This window comes from Polypterus senegalus, chromosome 7 (assembly GCF_016835505.1).
Source record: "Polypterus senegalus isolate Bchr_013 chromosome 7, ASM1683550v1, whole genome shotgun sequence".
Classification (NCBI taxonomy): Eukaryota; Metazoa; Chordata; class Cladistia; order Polypteriformes; family Polypteridae; genus Polypterus; species Polypterus senegalus.
Genome location: NC_053160.1, coordinates 68615025 through 68642358, shown reverse-complemented (window position 1 = coordinate 68642358; position 27334 = coordinate 68615025). Strand labels below are relative to the sequence as shown.

Sequence of the window (27334 nt, the reverse complement as noted above, 5' to 3'; positions counted from 1 at the left end):
GAGTGTTGTAAGAAGAAGGGGAGATGCCACACAGTGGTGAAAATGGCCTTGTCCCAACTTTTTTGGGATTTGTTGACACCATGAAATTCTGAATCAACATATTTTTCCCTTAAAATGAAACATTTTCTCAGTTTAAACTTTTGTCCGTGATTTATGTTCTATTCTGAATAAAATATTAGAAGTTGGCACCTCCACATCATTGCATTCAGTTTTTATTCACGATATGTATAGTGTCCCAACTTTTTTGGAATCCGGTTTGTAAGTAATAAACACAATACAAAACTAACACTGTAAAATATATAACTTGCCTGTATATGACCATGCATAGACAGGACTTGCTTCTGACCAACGCTTGGTTTCCCTAGAGCTCTTGCCTGCCAATGTATGGTTCAAACACTCCTCTAATCATTTCTCTCATCTCTTTTTACCACCACTGGCTCCTCTTCCTCCTGCTCATTTGTTTGCTGTCAACATATACTCTCCTAACTTAAAGCTCAACAGAGTTGTGGCCTGGTTGGGACTTTAGGCCTAGTAACGAAATAATTTACTCTAGCATACTACAAACTAGAGCTGTCACATTCCTATTATATATGAATATGTATTACATTTTTAATTCAGAATTAAACAAAAACATCTGTAATGTCTCCAAGGAGTGTCACATTACTATGAACACTGTGCAGCTTTCCAGCTTGTCCTTGGACATCATCTCAAGGAACTGCTTATCTGTTATTTTTTATTCTACTGCCTTTATTTAAATGAACAGCTTCCATTCAATAAAAAAAATACCTTTTCATTTCCACTATGGCTTGGCTGTACTCTTACTTTTTACCAGAAGAGTAAGGAGGGGTGATTTTATTCACTACCATTAACAGGAACAGAAAATGGAGAAATATGCACTTCACGTAATGGATTTGTTTTTATGTTCTTATACAATGAGACTATGAGAATTTTATAGAAAGAAATTTCAGGAGATAGACAGAGTGGTGTAGTGGTTAAGGCTTTGGCCTTCAAACCCTAAGATTATGGGTTCAAATCCTACTACTGACACTGTGTGATCATGAGCAAGTCGGTTGATCTGCCTGTGCTCCAATTGGAAAACCAAAAGAAATGTAACTGGTTTTATCATAAATGTTGTAAGTTGCCTTGGATAAAAGCATCAGCCAAGCATGTAAATGTAATCAGTCCAGATGTTGTAGCATTCATATTCACATCCTATTGATTTGCTCTGGTCCTAGTCAACCAAAGTCCACCTCCACGTAAAGGCAAACGTGAAGTAGATCTGGCCTCATCTGCAAGACAGCTTCATATGCAGAAAGGAAAGGAGAAAATTTCAGGTTTATTTTTTGATGATTAATTAACATAAATCATTTATTGGTATTCAAGAACCAAAACATGTTCAACATGTTTTGTGTGTTTAACATCAGTGCCGTGACTGAACAAAAGTATGAAAGTTTATTCATTTATTGTGAAAAAAATCACATTAATGTTCTCTCAGCGACTTGCTCCACATGAGAACAAACCTAAACCTAAAAGCTAATATTAAAACAAATTAAATCATTTAAACAAGGGTCTTTCTGATCTCAATTACATAATAAGTAAGATAACTAAGGACTCCTCTTATAAGGCACACCTAGAGTAAAGTTAGATGATGTACCAAGCTGTGTGTTATGTACTGCAAATAATCTTTTTTAACTTTACAGGTGTAAAAGATGTAGCATATTTAAAATTTATTTTCTTAATTAAAAAAGAGATGAATTGACTAAAGTGTTGTTCAGAACGTTACTGAATTCTTCTTGCTGTATTATTTAAAAAAACTTTCACTTTAAAAAAATGATCTTTGGTAAGATACACCCCATGAAATTCTAGTCTTCTGATTAGAAGAGGCACAAATTCAGAGTACAGATTTAAGTACAGAAACTAACAAGACTAAACAAGGGTTAATTTCCTATTATTTTAATTTACATACATTGTACATACAAAAAGCTAATAATGAAGCTAAATTTGCAGTTTTACATTAAATGATTTAGTAGCAATAGTTGAATTTATATAATTCTCATGGCACAACTGCAAATTACACAACCTCCCACAGTTAAGCATGCATCTCAGCACTCTGACCACCCCCTATCCTATAACTTAACTGCAAAGCATCTTTGTGCGCAAACACGAGAGGGGCACAGCTCCTGCAGTGATTTGCTTGTGTCCTGTGGTCAGGCTGATTTTAGTCACTGGAGAATTCAGTTCAGCATACTGTTTGTTAAAAGACGGAATAATCTTACAAAAAATGAGCTGCTCTCGATGGAAAGGTTACCCTAAAGTCAGGGGAACATATTCTGAGAAATATTATGTTTTGGCTGACACTGCCAATGAAAATCAGGGTAAGACATCTTCCATTGACAACTGATAATTGCAGAAAACAGTTTTGTTCCCCTGCCCCTCCCTACATAATGCTACATAATGGAGCATTTTTTAAGTTAAGAACAAAGGAGGCAATTTCCACCTTGATGTAGCAGTACTTCCAGACATAATGCAGTGATAAAATAACCCATTATTTGCATGTTTACCTAATTCAGTGATAAAATAACCCATTATTTGCTTGTTTACAATTGAAATAATACTGCAACTAATTAGTTTTTATTTTTAATTATCCATTACTAACTACAAAATGTAATGTGCAATCGATACTTACATAAATATTGCCAATTGCATAAATATTTCCATGATGATAATGCACATTTTAGTTCACTACAGCCTCCTACTTCATTGATCATAAATCAATAGTATTTGTTACTTTTAATGAAAATTAAATGTTTTCATCAAGATTAATACTCTTTTCTTTTTTTAAAGGTATGTTCAAAAGATAGATACATTTGTTATCTATAGACCACTCAAATTCCATACAAACTATTAAAATACAACTATGAAGTGTGTCAACATGATACGTTAACAAGCAGTAAATCATCATCCCTTTGCATGGATGCTACACAATTTCATGAAGAAAAAATGTTGCTATCCACAGGCCCTAATACCACTGAATTTCTACCGGAAAACATGACACCAACAATTAGATTAATGTCGTCCATCAACAAATGGAACACTTTAATAAAAAACAATAAAAACACACACAAAACCCAACAGAAAGTGAAGAACAAAAAATAAATCATCCTACATCATGTACATGAGAAATATGAAGTCACAATAAACCCGCTTCCCAATTTTAACATCATCATAAAACTATACATACAAAGAAAATGAAAACAGAAATACATAAAAGTAGATCAAATATAAAAATAATTTCATTATACAAACTTAACAGGTAGCAATAGGTACTTAGGCTTATTTGCAAATAAATTGTAGATAGTGCATATACTGTATTTATGCATTTAAATTTGACTTTGTTTTGTATCTATATCATATATTTTTGTTTAAATATATACAGTATAACTATCCAAAGTATGCCGCTTTGCCAGGGTATACAGTATTTGTACAACAGGCATGACTTCCCCGTGTCCCACAGGCCCAACACAGTCCCAAAGCACTTTAAACAGAGCGCAAACAACCCTTTCTCTGGCACCACCACTCCTCCCGGGCAACCTTGTCCTCTTCCTCCCGATTCCGGCCTTTTAGTGGTGGAGGCTGGCCTGTTTTATAGCTCACCCGGAAGTGTTCCAGGTGCTTGACCACCTGGTCCCAATTGCACCTCCGGGTGGGGCTGATGACTCGTCCAGCCGGGTTCTTGAGTCTCGGCAGCACTCCCTAGCGGTCACCCCAGCTCCCAACCAGACTGTGGAGGACTCCATGTCCCATGAAGCCACGCGGGAGACTGAGGAATCAACATCGGCCAGGTGCCGTTGGAGCGTTCCAGGGAAGGCGTCCCTGTCCATGGTGGCTCCCCCAGAACATATGCAGCAGGGGCGTCCCGGCCAGGCATGGGACCTGGCTGTCCATCACACCAGCTCTGGTTTGTAGTGCTTAAATATTGAAGAAAATTCAACAAAGCAAGAGTTAAACAACAACCCCTTTGATTCTCCTTTGTGTTGTGCTGCACTTCCACAATCAATCAAGCCTCACCCAACACTCAACTGCAAAATTGCACAATACTCATTTTTGTATGTTTTTGTCCAGGTGTTGCTGTCATTCCTGCCTTGCATCTTATGCTTCCTGGTACAGGGTCCAGCTGCCCTGTGGCCCTGTCCTGTATAAGTGGGTTAGGAAAATGCATGACAGGTTAGAAAGATATTTTGTCAGATCTTGTTGCTCTTTGTTCATATTATGAAATATAAAAAAATGAAATTTTGTTTAAGTATATTACTATTTCAATAAAACTAATGTTTACATTTTCTAATTTTAAAATTTTGAATACTGTAGCGCTGTGTAGTCCTTCCAGTACTGACCCAATGGATTTTTGTTCACTTCTCCCACTCTTTTGGTTAGTTCACTATCCTTAAAAGGACTGATTACTTAAGCTACCCTAGAATTGTGACAGTGTGACTGTGGCATGGTGCCCTTTTTATAGGTTCCCCTGCAGCTGGCGCTGAAGCTGCTAGTTGGAATAATAAATGCCAGCTCAGGATGCATTGAATCCATTCCTTGTTGATGATGCAAGAATTTAAACTGTATGGAACAAAGTAAATTTCTAGCAATTTCAGTGTGCCTTAGCTATTATGATGGACTTATGAAGGCTTCACTTGCGTTTTGTGTGGTTATTGTCATGTCCTTGAAGATTGCACCCCACAGTTTACAGAATTAATTATTAGTAATACACAGAAAAAGCAGCTGAGTAAATATTAAATAAAATTATGTCTTGACTGTAGAATTTATACAGGTTACATCATTACTGCAGCATATCTAAGTGTGATCACTTTTACTGATGGTTGATATCCAATATTATATAAACATACTGGCAGGAAAAACATTGGAGTGTTAATCTTCAATACAGCAAAAATATTTTTTCAGTTTTTACAAACTATGTAAACTTTCTATATTGAAAAAATGTCATGAATTTTTGAAGTTTCTTCTATCAGAAAACCTATATTAGAGAATGCTGCATACAAGAACTGGATTACGTAAAATATTTAATGATGAAAGGCAACACATTTTACTTCTATAATCGTTTGTTGTTTGAGGTGTGTGTGAGTGACTTTGTTAAATTAACTAAAATCTCTTCTTAAAGTCTTAAAATGGCTAAAATGTTTTTTCCAGACGGTGCCACATGCAAAACAATGGAAGATATACAAGATTCACATTTTATTGTCACCTTTTTTGACTTTCACTCTATGTATCCTACCTTTTTTTGGGCCTCAGCTTTACTCCTCCAGACCATGGTGACTGGCTGTATTCAGTGTCAGGAACACTGAATGTAGCATTAAATGTTAAGGATGCTTCTGGATCACTTTTGTCTGGACACCTATCCATAAAATAAACAAGAAAATCATCAAAATGCTGTAAACATGACGTGTACATGCCATGTTGAATGAATGTCCAATTCAAAGACTACCTCCAAATGATGTTTTATGGTAAACAGGTAAAACTAAAAATAGCTACTGTAAAAAACTATTTTAAATGACTTGTGTTAATGATAACAATGTTATCATTGTTTGTCTGCAAATTAATATATTTCAGAATATATATTTATTTCTTTGTATATATTATATGATGGTTCCTTGTCCGTTTCTTGATTTTTTCTATATGTGTGCATGTTGCTTCTTGAGTCATTCTGTTTTAGTAATTATTACATACAATGTTAGACCATTAAAATGAATTGAGTTAAATACATTATTTGTATGATGGAAGATTTATTGACATTAATGACAGCTCAGGGTGCAGACAAAAATTCCCCCAGAAAAATGTGTGCATTGACAAATGCATTCAGTAATCTCAAGGTAAACTCTTCTTGGTAATAAAAAATATTGGAGGTAAGCCCACCTTTATAAAAATTTTTGCATTACAAATACAGTGCAAATATAAATATAATTTCCAGTATACCGTTCCATGCAAAAGCTCCGACAAATTACAATTTTACATATTGATAATATTTGAAGTAAAAATTGTAGCTACAACTTTGATGAGAAATAAACAAAAGCAATGGCTTTTTAATGAAAATATTAATATAAACAGTAATTACACTTTATTTGATAAACTGAAAGATTATAAAAAAAAAGAGAGTAAATGTTGTATGTGCAAAATATTGGGCACCCTTTCAGCTGTAAGGTCTTAGAACCCATGTCTTCATTAGTCTCGTCTGATTTAGCTTGATAGTTGCTAGTCTGGTCAATAATTGTCATTGGGCATTAATGCTGATGACAGTTCCAAAACCTAATAAATTCTTTGACTCTTCAAACATTGTGCAACACTCAACAACCATGGCAACTGTCACCTTCTAAGCAATTGACGCAGACCTAAAAATGTAACTCAAAAAGTTAATGTTCAATTTATAGCAGCACTTTATGTGCAATTCCTTTGTAAAAAGTCTAAAAGCAGTGCTCATCCAAATGTTGGCATTAACAGTTGCAGGTTAGCAGTTAACCTGGTCATACGCTGATTTGCATGCCTCTGGATGAGTCAAGTTTTTCCTGTCTGGTGCCTGTGAATTTAAAACTCAGTATGATCCATCCATTATTCAACACGCTATATCCTAACTACAGGGTCACGGGGGTCTGCTTGAGCCAATCCCAGCCAACACAGGGCGCAAGGCAGGAAACAAACCCCAGGCAGGGCGCCAGCCCACCACATAGTATGATCCTGCCCTAATAATATTTTACTATGCAGGAAAACCTTTTCATTATTTTTGTCCTATGTGAATTGAGAATACCTGGCAGAAAAGACAAAGTGATACCTTGAATGTGAGTGCTTTTGTCACTGCTCATATTTTTCCTGCACACATTTGTCACTGTGTAGTTTCAGCCACTGCACAGAATAGGCTAAGCATATGTGTATGTCCAATAATACAAAAAGCCTAAAATCTGTAACCGTTGCTAAAAAAGTCCACACTGAAACCTAGTGGATATTCTTTCTACAGGAATGACTGTAGATCATGCACCATCTATAAACAGTACAATCCATGAAATGAATGAAATTAAATATATTGTGTATGTTCAATACTGTTTACTCTGAAAATAGCCTGGTGGGCCAGAATGAATTTTGTCAGAATGTTGAACCTAGGTTTAAGAGTAGTGACTCTACTTTATTATTATAAGGTATTTTTTTAGGTTGGCCAATTTGTGGGTGGATATTTATTACTTTGTGTTTTTAGCTTAATTTTTAGGATATGCTAATATGCTTACTATCAGACACCATAAAAACATTTATTTTATATGAATGAAGAAATTACTTGAACAATTAGATACGACACAGAAAAGCATTTTATATGTGAATCATGAAAAACCGCTAATAATTTGTAAACATAACAGAGACTTCTTAATTTACTTTAGAGTACATAATATAAATATTATAAAGAACAAAGTACTAATTGAATATAATCAAAACATTCCATTTCAAAATATTAGTTCATATTTATAGGAAATAATGCTGTTGTTTCGCACCATGTAACTTTATTCAGTCTTCTTGTTTTCAATACAACCAACCACAACCAATTTTTGAATACAGCTTCAGTATATGCAACTCAGATACCAGAATAGGCAAAAGGCTCACAATGCAGTCATTCCACTTATAGAAATAACTATAAATAATCTAATAAACTGTTAGATGTAAACTAAGATAGTATTTGTTATCTGTCCAGTTTTTCAAGAATTCCAACATTAAATTCTTACCATTCTGGAAGCAAATTACTGAACTCCTAAATATACAGATAACACTTTCTTATAGAATATCACATTTTATAAAATACACAGTACTACATACATGTAGTACTGTGGCAGAGTTGAGAACAAACCTCATGTCTAACAGGAGCTGGCAGAATTAATTTTATTTCATTATGATTTGTATAATTATCCATGTATTTTATTTTAGCACCAGATAACGCTCAACTCAGTTTTAAAAACATACAGTACACCTAATGCATCCATCTACTGTATATCTAATCTATCTATTTTCCTAACCTGCTTGTCCAGGGAAGGGCCGCAGAGCTGCTGGAGCCTTTTCCAACCATCATCAGGAGAAAAGCAGGAACAGCACCCGCACAGGGCACCAGTCCGCTGCAGCACCTAATACACTCATTTATATTTTTAGTAAGAAATATTTTTTTCAATGTATTTACTGTAAAAGCAAATTCATGAGGGCTTTGTAAAAATATTACTGAAAGAGCATTAAGTGAGGAGATAATAATAGTACACATTTTGTTAAATGTAACAAGCTGAGAGAAACATTAGAGTATGTACAACTGTCATGGTGGCAAGATGTAACTCGCAAGGTACCTGCATATTATTGAATACTACATGGATTATCTTGCTTAATGACATGCTATGGTCAGTTTTAGTATAGGGGTATTGTAGTAGTATTATCATGTGTACACAGAGTACAGTGTAATTCTTACTTGCATGTCTAACCGACATGCAATACATTGTCACCATGATCAACTAGAATGCAACTATGACATCTCTACAGTCCCTCCTTTCCAACAGTTAATAATTATTTAAGAGGTCAAATTTCCAGTCATTCATCAATTTTCTAAGCACATTAGTTCTGTTATACTCTCTCTGTCAGCCTTAGTATATCCTAATAGCATTTCAGCCAGGATGCTTACATCCTGGGCAGGTTGACAGTTCATTATAGGACATACACATGCAAACTTCCAATCTGACTCATACCAAGTTAATTGAAAGTTCACATTCAATCTAACATGAACATCATTAGAATGTGGGAGGAAGCTATAAAACTTGTAATATATATTGATCAGCCACAACATTAAAACTACTGACAAGTGAAGTGAATAACATTATCTTGTTACAATGGCACCTGTCAAGGGGTGGGATATATCAGGCAGCAAGTGAACAGCCAATTTTTGAAGATGATGTGTCAGAAGCAGGAAAAATGGGCAAGCGCAAGAATCTGAGTACCTTTGAAAAGGGCCAAACTGCAATTGCCAGACAGCAGAGTCAGAGCATCTCCAAAATGGCAGGTCCTGTGGGGTATTCCCACAATGCAGTGATTAGTAACTACCAAAAGTAAACAAAGGACAATCAGTGAACTAGGGCGTGGGGTTTAATGGCTAGCCCACCTGGTCTGATCCCACAATACAGCTGTACGGGTGCATAGTGTTTGGGCTGACCCTGGTCCACTGATGAAAGTGCTTAAAATGGGCACCTGAGTGTCAATGGAAGAAGATGGCCTGGTTTGATGAATTACCTTTTTTTTTAGATCATGTAGATGGCCAGGTGCATATGCATCATTTTCCTGGGACAAAGATTTTAACAGGATGCAGTATGGAAGAAAGCAAGCCAGTGAAGTCAGTGTAATGCTTTGGCCAATGTTCTGTTGGGAAACCTTAGGTCCTGTCATTCATGTGGATGTTACTTAACATGTGCTACCTACCTAAAGATTGTTACAGACCATGCACGCCCTTTCATTACGTCGATATCTGTTGATTTAAGTCGCCTCTTTCAAATGGAAAATGCTCCCTGTCACACTACAAAAAGTGTTCAGGAATTGGCCAAGCATTGACCAGGAGTTAGCGAGGTGTTGGCTTGAGACCAGGCTTTGGAATAAAACTTCAGATCTTTGGAACAGCTGGAATTAGGTGCCTTTCTTATTTATTATCAGCTGATTCTATACTGCCATCAGGACCCACAAAACAAAGCATATGACAAAGGAAATAACTAAAGCTTATCACTTTGTAAAATGGTGCAGAAAAACTGAAACAGAACACATTTTTAAATGAACTAGTTTTTGTATGGGAAAACATTTTAAAAGCTAAAAAACCCATATATCCTTTGAAACACACAATAGACAATGGAAGGAATTTTTAGTGATTGTATTGCTAACTATACATACCTTTGCTGACTCTTAAGAGTTTAATGTCTATTTAGGTGGTAAAAGAAAAGAGATCCCATACTAAGTTTAAAGTAGAAACACTTTAGGCGAACATAATAGTGCAAAGTGGAATCACAGTAAGGCGATTCTTTTTTTTTGTACAGTGGTAGATTTATTAGTGGACATTTTAAAACAATATAACCATTTTTTTTGTTCAACCGTGATTCATCTTTTCAGCCAGTATTCAGTATGACTTGATCACACAACCCATTTTAGCCTTCCTAATTTTTATATACATTAAACTGATGGCCAATTGATGGCCATTATGAGCAATGTTGCACATCTTCAATCATTAAATGCATTCAGGCAGCGAATTGTTCAAGAGAAATGCTACAGGAACTCCTTTATACCTACAGCAATACACCTTTGTGACTGTAACTGATGCTTTATCTTTAGTCAGAAGTTTTCTTTCTTTTTAGATTGCTGTGTATTTGGGTGGGGTTGTTCTTATTGTTTGTTACAACATATATTTATTTGTTGAGTTCTGTAAAAATCTAAATATCTTTCTTAATATATACACAATATATATAATGCTGTAAAAAATGCTTTAGTGACATATGTACTTAAGGTCATGAAATTTAAGGACTGACCTTCATTTGAACCAAGACTCTTCTAGTTTCATGTTAATTTTGTTATTCTAAAGGACCACACAGGGTGAGAGAATAATTGTGACATCAAATGATAATTAGGTTTTCTCTTTAGTCTGGTTATGTATATTTTTAATGATAAAACCACATATTTGCAGTACTTAATTTCTAAAAAAAATCAAATCTCTCTCCTTATATATATATATATATATATATATATAAAAGGAAAAAATGTAACTGTCTACACATTTGCAAAATCTGTTTTGTGTTAATACATATATCTTCTGTTTTTATTAGGGGGACTGCCAGAAGCTATCTCAAGTAGAGATCAGAAATGCAAGAATTAAAGGAGCTGAAATGTCATCAAACACTTTTAAAAGAGTAAGAATTTCAAAGAAATGCATGTTTAAGAACTGATTGTAAAACACTTTTGAAATACAGTAGTCATTAAGTATTTGCTTTGGGAGACACATTTAGTTTGTGCAGCATTCTTTTTCAGCTAAGATTTTATGTTTTCATTTTGATACAACCAAAGTAAAACTTACAAAAACACCCTCCCTTCTTAATAATGATGGGAGAAGCAAGGCTGAATAAAAATGGTCCAACTCAATTATGATTGATTAAGTATAGCACTGTAATGATTTAACTATATTCTATAAATACTGTAGTTTTCTTTTAACACATTTTAGAAAAATATTGTATTTTATATATATCAGACAAAAACATTTCACTTATACAATAAGCAGATTCAAAGGAAAACGTATGAAATCAGAAAATATTTATATGTTCAGAGTTAGCAAACCCTTCAAAGAGATACAATTAGCTGTAGCAAAATAAACTCAACTTGCCAGATTTTTTTTAAAAGTTGCCATTGTGATAGTTTAACTCCCACACCACCTCCCCTCACTAACAGAAGGCAGTATGTTCTGCTACTTCTACATAAAGTTATAAACTACCAAGCATGATTTAATGCCTCCCATAGAGACGCTAGGGGGCTCAAAGGATTAGGGAACAAAGAAACAACTTTGAATCAAGCTCTTTTAACAAGAGAAGTTTCGATGAGTTTACACTGAGAGTGACATCAAGTGTCACAGCCTGTTTGATACTGAGACACCTAGCAAAGAAACCCCACACACACTTCGCTGTGGGAATCCAAATTATTAAAAGCTTTCAAAGAGAAGCAGCCTTTAATTGTCAAGCTGTCTATTGTTGTATTTAGGTACATGTGCACCCCCCAAACTATGGAGGCCTTTTTAAAAACTACACCAGGAAAAAAAAGCTGTGAACCCATTTAGAAAAGATTTTTCAAATATTCTACAGTGCCTCAGCAGAATAAAAGAAATTATATTTATGGATACAGTTTAATCTTACCAGTTTCTGCCAGAAAAACAATATTGTAATAATAATAATAATAATAATAATAATAATACAAGGCATATGTTTTCAAAAGAACTAAAAATTATGCACATATAAAGAGGAAGCATACAAAATTCAAATTTAGACTGCATAAACAAAAGCAAAATGCTAAAAGTGCATATAAGCACTGCAAATACAGAAAAACATGAACAAGACCGAAGAGCATTCTTTCACCAATGATTTTTTTTCTGTTTTGACAAGACAACAACAATTTACTTATTAAAAATGAAAACGGACACCTGTCTACACAACCAGCTCAACCACTTTTACAACAGTGTGAGAGGCACTCCTCCACCACAAAGGACCCTGCTTATCCCTCTGCACTACCTGACTTATCTCATTTTCAATCTACTTGTTCCATCTCCCATCACTGAGATGGAAAGCAACTAGCCCAGATGTTGTTTCTTCTTCTACATTAAAACACTGTCCTGATGAGGTAGCACAAGTGTTTACTGTTTACAGACATTTGAAACCAGTTTTTAGCTGAAATGTGAAACTCCAAACTGTTTCAAAGTATCCACAATTATCTCTGTGTCCAAAAAGCAAATCATTTCTTGCCTTAATGATCATAGAGCAGTGGCACGGACATTAGTAATATAGATTACATTTCAGCCAACAATTTTTCAGTATTTCAAGTCTATCAAGGATTCTTTACTTGACCCCTTTCAGTTTACTAATATGCCAAAAGAAAATTTAAAGATGTAATTTACAAGTCACTCTACTATAATTTGCAACATTTAATCCCCGGATACTTATTTCAGGATTCTATTTGTGGATTTTATTTCAGCTTTTATAATAATCATATCTACGCTTCTCTACAGCAAATCCCATAGTATGAACATGAACTATTCTACATGCCTCTGGATCTCCAGCTCTCTGAGAAACAGATGTCAGACAGTGATACTGATTGAATAACCGACACAGTTCCTGAGCTCAGCTTCACTGTGCTTTCAGGATCTGTTTTGTCTCCTGTCCTCTTCTACCTCTGCACCTCCACTGAACCGTTGGTAAAACTGATGAAGTTTGTCAATGACATTATCACGATCACCCTTATCATGGATGGGGATGAGGTGCCACATTGGATTTGAGATGGACCAGCTGGTTACGTGTCCTCAACAATTCAGATCTGACTATGCCAGTAATGGTTGAAACATTTATGGATTTTATGACATTACAAACATCCCCCTATGCTTTTGACATACCTGGTGTCACACATGTGTGCATGGGAGGCAACTAAAGGGCTTGAGTTGATGGCAATTCCGAATCTGACCGGGATGTGGCAAAGTGCACTGACTCATTTTCTCGCTTTCCTGCAGACCATTCACGGGAAGTTCCACCTGACGTCACTTCCGGGTCCAGACCTATAGAGGAGAGGAAGGCCTTGCTGGCTCCAGTCCCCTTGATGTCGTGTCCAGGCTCGAACCTATGGCTGAAGACCTTTCCAATCCCGGCCCCTTTGACATCACTTCCTGCACTGTCCTTTAAAAGCCTCAACCTTTACCTTTTTCCCTCAGTTCTGTTTTGGACTCCAGTTTGTGCACATCAGTGCTATCATTTACTTGCAATTTGCAGCCAGGAAACCAGATATACGGGTGTCTGCCCCAAACCTTGCTATAGCTCTTTGTGGAGATTGTGACAGTGGCGTACTCAGCAGGATTCCTGCTCGTCTGTGGGGCAGGATCCTGGGTAAATTTGCGTGAGTGCACCCTGCGACAACACCGAAAAAAAATAAGGAAAAGCAGCAAGGAACACCGCACCCAATGGGGAGAAGAAAGTCCAGGAGGGCTCATAGGCCGGCGACACGGCGACCAGGACCTCAGGATCCACAAGGAGGTAGGTAATGGACCCAGGGATGTTCAGCCCTGGGAGAATTGTTCTATTTTTGCGTCTGCCTACCTCCTAGGTGCCAAGGGGCCGGATCCCAATTGGTGGCCTGGAGACGCCTGTCTGTGCCGTGATGGCACAGCGAGCTCCGATGGGAGCAACTCCGACCTGGGGCCCCTGTTCAACCGCGGACATCAGTCAGGCAATGAGAGCCCGGATGACCTCCCCGGTGCGGGTTTTCCTGAGGTCCCCCCATGGCAGGTAAGGGGGTGGAGGGTGTGTGTCGGCTCCCCGTCGATAAACGAATATAGGCGGGGGTGACGAACCTCCATCCCAATCCTGAAGAACACCCGAGGGCACCAGAGTCGGGAGTAGGAGGACGAAGCTGACTGGGAGGAATGGAGGATATTTCTTTTGTGTTGTGTTGGTGTTTTGGGACTGTGCTGCGGCTGGGGGACATGGGGAAGCTGAAGAAAAATAAATGTGTGTTTTATTTTATGTGTGCCTCCGTGTCAGGTTGGGCTCCCAGAGAGCACTTTTGTTACATTGGTTATAAATAGTGTCACCATCAAAGAGAAGAAAATCATTTAAATGTCTTCAAACCAAAATTACTCTCTAATCTACCATTGAAGTATAACATCTTTTATCAAAGAAGCTCAGTGGCCGCGTTTTCTCTCAGTGAAGAAAGTTTAACCTGCTTGAAAACATCCACACTTCCACCATAACAGTCTGGAATAATTGGGCGCCTTCTGATTCAAAACAAACTGCAGTGTGCTATTTAGAAAGCAAAAAGTAATGTAGACTTAAAACTGGACTCTGTTCAGGACCTACTACATATACATATTGAATCAGGAAGCAAACATGCCATACATAAAGACTGCACTCACCTGAACTGCCATCTACTTCAATTTTTTCCATCACAAAAATGTTACTAAGAGCAAGACTACTCCACATACAAATAGCTTTCTTTCCTTTGTAGTCACTCCAGTCAATAACGTGATTCATCCTTTTCTTCCAAGATCTCCAAACACCTATATCCAACCTTAAATTATTCTTACTTTTAAAGGCATATTGTAGGAGGGCAATTCTCTGTATTATCAAATTGCTTTATGCAAAGTATTATGGTTTCCAGCTATTGTACTGTATGTAATGTTGTACCGATGTACATTTTACATTTTACATTCAGTTATATTTTTCTGTTTTTCCATCTATGGTATTCTAATTTAAAGGCAATGAAAGTGTTATGTGAAAAAATTTCAATCAGTAAGCATGTGAAGTTGGCACAGAGAAATTATGCTCTACTCTGCACTCTCATTGTTTCTTTGGTGCTTCAAGCAGAAGCGAGGACGAAATTGATACAAGTGGAATATTGCAATATTTGGGACTGGCGAATAGTGCTGTAAGCAGTTAGCTTTCATTCTCTAGGATTTACTGTGAAGTTACCATACGTAGAAGCAAGCAAACAATTTGGCAGTTACTGTGTCACCTCTTATCAGTCATCTATAGAGGAATGAAAACCACTTCATCACCCCCTACTCTCAAGGATAAGAAAAAATAATAAAACAAAAACTATTTTCACACAGAAAAGCCTTCACAACATCTGTGAAATTCAAATATTTCAAATGTCATGCTTTGGAGTTTTATTTATTTCTGATAAACTATCTTTGCTTTTTCCTATTGCTCTGCTTTTGGCTTTGTAATTACTGTATATTAAATAACTTAGTCCAGAGTATAAACTTATATATTTTTTTCTATTATCTACATGTATAGTGCTAAAAATATTTTTAAAAAATCCCTAAATGTTTACGTATACAGTGCTTATATGTCTGAGTGCTTTTTTTACTTAATTAGGAAAAATATTTTTGTACATTACACACATTTTATTTACAAAAGCTTCCATGGTGACCAAGTTAATTATAGCGCTGTTCATCTTCATATTTGTATTCATACTAAGCAATGAGGTATTAATACAATGACACTCTCTGGTATTTATACAAACTATAATATAGTAAGTAAAACAAAAATGACGATACAGTATGTAGATAAAATTTCTTTATCTATATATATATGATACAAATTTGACTAACTGACTCATTCACTCACAAACAAAAGTACTATATCACATTTATTAATAAGCTGAAATTTGGCAGGATGGTACATCTAGGTCAGTAGGTATCTGCTAGGAACGGGCATTTCAGTATATCAGTACTCGGGGGTAATATACACAAACAAAAAAAATGAAATCAATGATGCTTTCACTCATTTGACTGAAATTTGGTGACTTAATAGATACAGGAAAATTAGTTAAATTGTTAATATTTATTAATATTATGCTAATGTACATGTGCTTTTCTGCGCTGTCAGCATGCTTCATGCAAACTAAGGATGGAACAGAGATGACTGATGAGCCAAATAGCACCACTAACCAAAAGGAAGGACAGACAACTGTGGAATGAGCAGTGTCCTGGAGAGGGAAAAGACACATGATCATGTTTGGCAACATGTACAGTATCACGTGAAAGGAGAAAGTTTAGTGGAGCGCAAGGAAACTGTGAAGCTCAATGGTGAGCAAGCACACTATAAAGCGCCAGTTGGGGAGAGAGAAGTAGAGGTGTCCTCAGGTCCAAAACAAGCCTGGTCTGATGCGGTGGAATTAGTGATAGGGGGGTTAGGAGCTTTAAAGGCTTAAGCTCCTGATCTCAGTTTTATACATGATCAACAGCAGTAAGCCCCTGATTTTCTTGTCCCTCACATACAAAAGGGACAATCTCACACTACGGTTTTACATACATATAACACTGAGCATGACAATCACAGAGTGGGTTAAACCAGTGATATCTGCAAATCCTAAAAATGCACCTGAATCAATGGCATCAGTTTAAAGTTAAAGGGTCAAACACAAGATACTCCACTGTAATGTACAGTACATTCACATCTACAGACTTGAATCAAAAATTTGAACACAATTTTGTACACTTAATGATTCCTTGACTTATTTTTTTATGTACCGTATGTCAGTGTAATATTGTCCAAGTAGTGGACAATACTACACCTTCAGAGAGCGTAGTAACCCATTCTGCTCCAACTCTGCTTTAAGAAAGATGGTTTTTAAGTAATCAATGGAACCTGGCACACCTGTGCTAATTGTTTGCTTCAACTTGCAAGGCTTAATTTTCTTTAATTGCTGCAGAACATCTGTAGGTATAACCTTATAGTTGTTCTCTGAAGAAGTCGCATTTGTAATATTCTGAAATTTTTCTGTTTTTGTAACCTAAACTTTAAATTGAAACCTCTGCCAGTTTACTGCTTACCTTTTCACCATTCTGGGCCATTCATTTCCACTGATTAAATCTGAAGAAAAGCTGAGTTGTTCTAAAACTTGAATCTGTATCTGAACCGCAGTCTGATTATTTGAGTGGTTACCTACCAGATAACGCTTGTGGCTGGTCTACCAGTTGGCAAACATCCACCATGTCCTCTCAGTTGCGAGAAGCATATCATGATACACTATTTGAATAAGGGCAAAAATTGTTGAAATGCTCTAAAATCAGTGCTAATAATTATTCTGTATTATTCCTGTCTAATAAGGTATTGCTTTCAAATATACATATTGTATAGTGCAATGGTATGTCATTTACCTATAGTCCTGAAGGAGATACATCAACAGTACTGTAGTGTGGATATTAAGATCGAGTGCACTTTCAAATGGATAATTAATGCAAGCTGCATGTCTTTGTCAAATCTTGATTTTAAAAAGAATGAATTGAAACTCAGAAGATACAACAGCAATTCAGATATCTATCAAATCATACATCTTTCCATTCAAACATCTTGCTTGAAAACATTATAGACATACAAATTCTGTTTGGTGTGGGAAGGTGTTCTCCATGAAAGGCACTATATATAAGGTAATCAACAACTGACTGTCTATAGGAACAAGTAAAAAAGATGGAAAGTAAAAGCTTCCCACTGACAGAAGAAGTAGAACAGAAAATCTTTCTCTTCATTGAATTTGAAGATACATGTCAATATTTTTACTCTGAATACAATATGATTGTAAATAGTCAAAAATACAGATAAAGAACAACATACCAAATGCAGAGTTAAAGGCTGGGATGGATTTTAAATCTTGGAGTGACACAAATAGTCAAAATTGTATTTATTGTATTTGCCAATACAAATTAAATTGTCATTTTCCACATTTTGTTTAAATACAAACAACAACAATGTTCTTATACTGTATTTGCTAATGACACAGAAAAGCACAGCCTTGTTCAGAATACCATTCATGTGTTTTCTAAGTAAACAGTGGTATACTATAGTATCACCTATACATCTGTTGTGTGGAAATACATTGTTACACTGATGCATTCTTCAGCAGCATTTTGCTGATAATACTAAACACTGAAGTTTTCTCATTATTGCATGGTCATTCTTTATCCTCTTGTGAGTAATCTGTTAACTGTGGCTGTGTTGCGTACTGTGCCATTGCCACAGATTGCTCCTGCATATGTCATAATTCAAGGACCAGTCATGTTGCATTTAAGTCAAAATAACAATCTGTAGGTCCTCGATTCATGTGGGGTGGCTTTTACCCTGTGTTCTGACTTATGTATCCACTAGCTTACTTTTAGTTTGTTTTAATTCTGTATATATAAGGTTTTTTTACACATTCTGAACTAGTGCCCGCTATTTGCACTGAGAGTTAATATCCTTAATGCACATTGCTGTTCTAATAAATCTTTCATAAACAAGATGCTATTCTCCAGTTTAAGTATATCTTTTCTAGCAGTACTTTCCTATATTCTTAGCTGCTTTGATATAGTCCATGAAATGTAACATACAAAGAGGGGGATTTCTATAAATATTCCTCTCCAATAGCCACTGTATCAGAAGTACTACCAAGAAAAAAAAATACTTTGTTCATAACCATCTTTAGAGAATGTATCATGCAAGGCAAACATGTAAACCTGGATTCTTTCACGGTCATGAAAATATTTTACACACTACATCACCCTGCAGCATGTGTCATCATTTAATGGAATATCCATATTTCAGAAAAGGAATCAAAGTTCCAGGAGTGAGTGACTATATAATGCAGCATATTCCCAATCATGTAACAATTGTCTTGTCATGTTGGAAACTTGCATAAAGACACTGAGGGGAAAGATTCTGCATATCTGTAAGAATAATATCACAACACAGTTAATATATATGGATGTAGCATTAGCACTCATCAAATCGTCTTTGCAGTATCGTCCAAAGGAAGAAGCATAATACCAAAAAGGAATAACAAACCAAAATAGATGTTCAACAAGTACAATCTAATAAAAAAAACAAAGAACCTGTCTATGCAAAATTGCACAGGGATCTTTATGCAGAAAATGAGAAAAAAACTTGCATAACCTATCAGGTTTACTGTACTGTGTTTGTTTAATAAAAACAGTTTTATAAAACAACCCATGCAAAAAAGGAACTACTGAACAAAAAATGTAAGAGTCAGAAAAGACACATATATTAGTTGATGCACTGTGTGAAAATAATATGCAACATACAGCAGTGTTACCCACTGAAAACAAGTCTACATAACAGTGTGTCCATAAAAGTGAAAAATGAATACATACTGCACATTAAGTACTATCGGATTGAGTGTGGGTGGGTTAATGGCAGGCAGCTCCTACCTAATTACTGCACAATATTTTTAAAATGTAACAACTAATGCAACCAACAAGTACTTGACACCTCACAATGAAATAACATAACTATTAGTGTAGTTAATGTTTGGAATTCCCTGTCCTTCTGCAGCTCTTACAGAAAGTCTTAAAAATGTGTAAATGCTTTAATGATCTGAAACGTTGATGTAAATATGGATCAAAATTTGCTTAGATAAAATTTTCAGATTTTAATAAAAGTCTATGTACAATGCTCCAAAAAAGCCACATGTCTGAAGACTTCCTTTCACAAACAGTGGCACAGTGAAAGTCAAACTGTACCGCTAAGAAACGGCTGCCAGATCCTATTAGTAGTAATCATTACCAAGATTTCCACACAGCAAATCAATGGCACGTTCTTTAATAAAGTGTGTCAGCCACATGAAAAATGATTCAACTGCCTGAACTGAGAAAAGAGTGACAGAATAATCAGCAGGACAGGAAGCTATAAACATTTTCTAAGGATCTATTTGCAAATAACAAAGACTCCTGTAATCTTTATAGCTCTGATTAAGTATTGTGCAATGAAAAAGTTAAAGACAGAAAACAATATCCTTCATTGTGCTCTTTATTTTAAAGAGAAAGGACATGCATCAAATGCATTTTCTTTCTGCAGTTTTCAAAGGCTAGAATAAAAAGCCTTGAAAAATGATATTAAAAAAGATTGTAAATTGTCGTGTCATAGCGGCTATCACTGCTGCCTTGTTATGTTTAGTGCCTGCTTCTATAAAACTTTCTGTTGAAAGTGGGTTTATTTCTACCCATTTTTGTATTCTTCTACAGACTTGTTTCACCTAAAAAAGGGCTGTTAGGCACACTGGCATCTGTAAATTTAGCATGTGCTAGGGTGTGTTTGCATGTACTCTTGTGGTGGACTGGTTTTCCAGTTAGGTGAGCTCCTGCCTTGCGTCCATATTGTCAGAATGTAAAGTCTGGCTAAGCAGGCAAAAAAAAAAGTCAAGTGAAAAATTTAGAGAGGCCTAAAAAGTTGCTGCCGATTCAATGTTACATTGAGACTACCTTCTATAAATATATCCTGTCTGCGGTACAGTTAATCCCGTGAGTCTCTATAAAAATAAAATCACCAGAAAATAGTAAGTTTAGAGTCAGGGCAAGAGACAATCATTTACAATTTAACAGAAAAACATCAGCACTAAATGCAAAAACACTTTTAGGAGACCAATAGTCTCTAGAAATGTTCTCATCCGGTTTACAGACATAGTCCAATATTTAATTACCAATTTGTACTAATTTAGAAAATATTATTACCACATGTATGGTTTTCCTAATTTTATGATAAAAAATATAATTGCTGCTCTTGAGTTTAAACCAAAATTAAATGATCTTTCAAAGTCACTTTGTAATGCAGTTCATTGGTGGAGCATGTGACAACCCCAACCAAGTGATGGCAATGGGCAGGATTAACAGTTGATTGTTTGCAGTATCTTGATATTTATTTTGCATGTTTAATTGTTGCATCCAATGAAATTTCCCAACACAAGAAAGACAGGAAACTATGTATACATTTACCAGTGTTTGTAGGTGTTGCTTAAAGCACATTTTCATACTTAACAATAGAGGGATTACAGAAACACTTTGCTGAGTAGCAACTTTCTGAAGCTAAATCAATTGCTGTCAGCTCTTGCAGGTGCTAAGTGCTCAAAATGATGACAACTGGATGGTAATTAAATCACATCTACACCGAGCAGCAATGACATTGTCACAATGAAAAAAAGAAATACTAAAATATTCAGCTATGTTTTTGGAAAATCTCCTTTGCTTCAGTTGAGTAAACAGAATGTGTCACAAGTAAATGATAAATGCCGAGACATTTCCTTTGTTGCCTGATTTCAGCCAATGTTACGGTTGAAAACACTACATCACCCTGCAGCATGTGTCATCATTTAATGGAATATCCATATTTCAGAAAAGGAATCAAAGTTCCAGGAGTGAGTGACTATATAATGCAGCATATTCCCAATCATGTAACAATTGTCTTGTCATGTTGGAAACTTGCATAAAGACACTGAGGGGAAAGATTCTGCATATCTGTAAGAATAATATCACAACACAGTTAATATATATGGATGTAGCATTAGCACTCATCAAATCGTCTTTGCAGTATCGTCCAAAGGAAGAAGCATAATACCAAAAAGGAATAACAAACCAAAATAGATGTTCAACAAGTACAATCTAATAAAAAAAACAAAGAACCTGTCTATGCAAAATTGCACAGGGATCTTTATGCAGAAAATGAGAAAAAAACTTGCATAACCTATCAGGTTTACTGTACTGTGTTTGTTTAATAAAAACAGTTTTATAAAACAACCCATGCAAAAAAGGAACTACTGAACAAAAAATGTAAGAGTCAGAAAAGACACATATATTAGTTGATGCACTGTGTGAAAATAATATGCAACATACAGCAGTGTTACCCACTGAAAACAAGTCTACATAACAGTGTGTCCATAAAAGTGAAAAATGAATACATACTGCACATTAAGTACTATCGGATTGAGTGTGGGTGGGTTAATGGCAGGCAGCTCCTACCTAATTACTGCACAATATTTTTAAAATGTAACAACTAATGCAACCAACAAGTACTTGACACCTCACAATGAAATAACATAACTATTAGTGTAGTTAATGTTTGGAATTCCCTGTCCTTCTGCAGCTCTTACAGAAAGTCTTAAAAATGTGTAAATGCTTTAATGATCTGAAACGTTGATGTAAATATGGATCAAAATTTGCTTAGATAAAATTTTCAGATTTTAATAAAAGTCTATGTACAATGCTCCAAAAAAGCCACATGTCTGAAGACTTCCTTTCACAAACAGTGGCACAGTGAAAGTCAAACTGTACCGCTAAGAAACGGCTGCCAGATCCTATTAGTAGTAATCATTACCAAGATTTCCACACAGCAAATCAATGGCACGTTCTTTAATAAAGTGTGTCAGCCACATGAAAAATGATTCAACTGCCTGAACTGAGAAAAGAGTGACAGAATAATCAGCAGGACAGGAAGCTATAAACATTTTCTAAGGATCTATTTGCAAATAACAAAGACTCCTGTAATCTTTATAGCTCTGATTAAGTATTGTGCAATGAAAAAGTTAAAGACAGAAAACAATATCCTTCATTGTGCTCTTTATTTTAAAGAGAAAGGACATGCATCAAATGCATTTTCTTTCTGCAGTTTTCAAAGGCTAGAATAAAAGCCTTGAAAAATGATATTAAAAAAGATTGTAAATTGTCGTGTCATAGCGGCTATCACTGCTGCCTTGTTATGTTTAGTGCCTGCTTCTATAAAACTTTCTGTTGAAAGTGGGTTTATTTCTACCCATTTTTGTATTCTTCTACAGACTTGTTTCACCTAAAAAAGGGCTGTTAGGCACACTGGCATCTGTAAATTTAGCATGTGCTAGGGTGTGTTTGCATGTACTCTTGTGGTGGACTGGTTTTCCAGTTAGGTGAGCTCCTGCCTTGCGTCCATATTGTCAGAATGTAAAGTCTGGCTAAGCAGGCAAAAAAAAAAGTCAAGTGAAAAATTTAGAGAGGCCTAAAAAGTTGCTGCCGATTCAATGTTACATTGAGACTACCTTCTATAAATATATCCTGTCTGCGGTACAGTTAATCCCGTGAGTCTCTATAAAAATAAAATCACCAGAAAATAGTAAGTTTAGAGTCAGGGCAAGAGACAATCATTTACAATTTAACAGAAAAACATCAGCACTAAATGCAAAAACACTTTTAGGAGACCAATAGTCTCTAGAAATGTTCTCATCCGGTTTACAGACATAGTCCAATATTTAATTACCAATTTGTACTAATTTAGAAAATATTATTACCACATGTATGGTTTTCCTAATTTTATGATAAAAAATATAATTGCTGCTCTTGAGTTTAAACCAAAATTAAATGATCTTTCAAAGTCACTTTGTAATGCAGTTCATTGGTGGAGCATGTGACAACCCCAACCAAGTGATGGCAATGGGCAGGATTAACAGTTGATTGTTTGCAGTATCTTGATATTTATTTTGCATGTTTAATTGTTGCATCCAATGAAATTTCCCAACACAAGAAAGACAGGAAACTATGTATACATTTACCAGTGTTTGTAGGTGTTGCTTAAAGCACATTTTCATACTTAACAATAGAGGGATTACAGAAACACTTTGCTGAGTAGCAACTTTCTGAAGCTAAATCAATTGCTGTCAGCTCTTGCAGGTGCTAAGTGCTCAAAATGATGACAACTGGATGGTAATTAAATCACATCTACACCGAGCAGCAATGACATTGTCACAATGAAAAAAAGAAATACTAAAATATTCAGCTATGTTTTTGGAAAATCTCCTTTGCTTCAGTTGAGTAAACAGAATGTGTCACAAGTAAATGATAAATGCCGAGACATTTCCTTTGTTGCCTGATTTCAGCCAATTGTTCACATGCATTTACATTGGAATACTAGTGTCAGATCTGTCAGGAATGCTAAAAGGTACACATACAAAAATGGAAGGTATACTGAAAACATCAAAGTAAAATGTTTTACAGTTTGTAATATTGTGAAGTAGGTAGCCTTAAATATTGTTCAGAGTAAAGCAATACAATTTTTGCACAAATTCTCACTAAAACATTAAGATAATCTAAAGTAAATAGATAACTGACTACAAGTATAAATAGCAACTTTTACAAGAACTTGCACAATCTATAAATTGGTCCAATTGAAAAGGACTAACCAAACAATATTTTCAGCATCCTAACCTCTTCAGAACATAACAAGACTGCCTTTGCTACAGTTTAAAGTTTCATAAATAAAATAATTGTCCATTTGGAAATTTTAAACGGTTAACCAAGTTGTCTTCTGAACAACAAACTGGTTCCTGGAAGTCATACAAATTAATGGATATGAACTTAACTATAAAAAATGTAAACACAAATAGCATCATTATGTGCATTAAAGACTTTGAAAAGTTCAAATACACACCTATTAACTGCACATCTGCATCTACATAAATGTATCTAAAATAATATTCCCATATCCATTTCATCCAATTCAGGGCAACAGTGGGCAGAGTCAATCTTAACAGGCACTGGGCATAAGCTAGTCCAGAACATAGCCCACGCACACATGCCCACACTTACACCAGAGCTTATTTATGGTTGCCAATTACCTTAACCTACACATCTTTGGGAATGTTGGAGAAAAACTGAAGCACTGGGTCACATGGATTAAAACTCATACAGACATGGGATTCAAAATGCATAGTGACAATTACCTTGCATGGGACTGAAACCAGGACCGCTGGATGCATGAGTGGGCAATGCTAGCACCATGCCACTTAGACATAACTCAATGTACAGCATTTATATAAATTGTATACACAATCAAACAGAATCCTATAATTCTGCCAAAACTCAAACACAAAAGAAGAAGAAAAATATAAATAATGCCAGAACCAAACAGATGTTGGGATATAAATACTGAAGATGAATATTCTATGTTCCTTTGCATATATTCCTTATACATACACTCACACACACTAAACGCCACCATTTTTGCAAGGGCCCATATTTATACAAACAGTTCAAAATGCAGCCACTAGAATCCATAATTGTAACTAATGCAATGATCATACAGGCTTTGCTACACTTACTCCTGTGTAATGCAGAATTTTCCACAAAATTTGACAAAGTTACTTTGGAAAGCTCAATATCCACAACCCTGAATGTAGTATCGGTCTACACTGTTTATTCAAAATTCTGACTGTACAATTATTAACTATAATTCGTTAAATTGTGTGAATCCTTCTAATTTGAACTCTTTAAACAGGTCTTTTTTGAAGTTCTATCATTTACAGATCAACTTTTTCATGCCCGCTTTTTACATCTATTCCTCATGCTTTAACTAAAGTGCCTAAAATTATTTCTAATCGTGCTTTATTGTATTCTATGTATGTCTTCATTTCAAATGATTTATCTGCCTCTATGTACTTGATATCAGGCTCTTTTGATACTCCTCCTTGTATGTCAATATTTCATTTTATTATACATAGTTTGTCAGTCTGAAACTGTATTTTAATTTTGTTAACTTAGTAAAGACCTTTGTAATGGCATCTGCTCTTAATAGTGTTATATAAAACAAAGGCTGATTAATAATTACAAGAGGAATAAAATAACACAACTCCTATTTTGCCAAAAATGTATAACTACAAGGGTAAAAAAATACAAAGAAAATATTTCAGAGAGTTATCCTTTAACATACGTGTTTCCCAACCTCGGTCCTGGGTGCACACTGTGGCTGCAGGTTTTTGTTCCAACCAGCTTATGTTTTTAATTGGACTCCTGGGCTAATTAAGTGATGTGTTATTTCCCAAGTTCTGTGTTTTGGGAACAATATAGAAATTAGAAAACTAAGTTTGGTAAATAAATATATATATATATATATATATATATATATATATATATATATATATTGTGACAGTGAGGCTCTTCTCCACCTCCCCAACCCTCAGGTATGACTCCAGACACTGGATAAAAGTCCCAGACTTTTTATTAATTAACAATAATGTGCACAAAGCACCCGCCACACTAATCATAAATTCAATAATCACAACAATAATAATCTCTCCTCCTCGCCCAGACACTTCGCCCCTCTACCTCCCAGCTCAGTTCAGTGTCAGGGCTTCCCCACAGCCCTTTTATACACCCTGACCCGTAGGTGTTCCTGCCCAATCAGTCCACAGTTCCTTATTCCTTCCGGGTCAGGGTAAACAGTCCTTTTCTTCAACCCGGGAGCACGTCGTTCCTTCCTGTCACATGACCGTGACGTACTCCCGGGTTATAGGGCACATAAGAGCCCACGAGCCCCCCTACAGCGACTCCCGGTGGCCCCCAAGGTATCCAGCAGAGCTGAGTATAAACACTACATAGTCCATGAGGCCCTGCTGGAACTTGGGGCATGATCCTGCTGTCAGGAGAGCTCCTGCTGGCAGCCTGGGGGTGAGGGCCGGAACACGAAGCCGGCAGTTCTCCACAATATATATATATATATATATATATATATATATATATATATATATATATATATATATATATATATATTAAAATGTACCAAAGTAGTTGCAGCCTTTGAATATTCAGTGTTGTTTCCCAGCGTGTCTGCTCTGCTCATTTTTAATTGTCATTAATAAGATACAACAAAGGGAAAAAACTGCACAGATAAAGGTCAAAATATAATGAAATCAACAAAAGAGGGTTAAACATTTAAATCTATAGCAAAGGCAGAAATATTTCTAAATGTCTTATAAATGTAAAAATCATGCTGCTGTGCTTCTCTGAATGAAGAATATGAGAAAAAAGACAGCTAATTAAATGAGATCAGTGCTATCAGGTGTTGTCACTGATTAGGAATCTGGTTGGACCGAGGTTGGGAAACACTGCTTTCACATTTGTATACACTGAATAGATAAATCTAAAAATGCCATACCGATATATTTTCAAACCCTCTTAATCCAATTTGGGGTGTCTGGGGGCTGCAGCATTTCCAAGCAGCATTGGGTACAAGGCAGGAATTAACCCTGGATAAGGCTCTAGTCGATACTAGGGCCCATTCACACTTAGACCTACACTGGGCCATTTTGGAACCACCAAAGTATGTATTTGAGGATGAGAGAAAAAAAATCAAGTAGCAGAGAAAAACACATAAAGAGGAAGGGAAGAACAAGCAAAATCCACACAGACAATTAATTTTTACTTTGTTTTAACAGGACACTGAATCTGTAATGCAACATTACTAACTACTGTACCACCTTG

The 27334-nt window shown here is 35.8% G+C and overlaps 1 protein-coding gene across 4 annotated transcripts in view; it reads right to left on the bottom strand.

Moving 5' to 3' along the window:
• shroom3 (shroom family member 3) overlaps window positions 1–27334 on the bottom strand; it is a 333442-nt gene that overhangs the window by 65159 nt on the left and 240949 nt on the right. For 3 of the 4 annotated variants that reach the window (XM_039758806.1, XM_039758808.1, XM_039758807.1), the window contains one exon: window positions 5285–5404. The exons of the other annotated variant lie outside the window; for it this stretch is intronic. In XM_039758806.1, the coding sequence (XP_039614740.1) occupies window positions 5285–5404 (120 nt within the window). The remainder of the gene's footprint in view (window positions 1–5284; window positions 5405–27334) is intronic. 4 annotated transcript variants of the gene reach the window in all.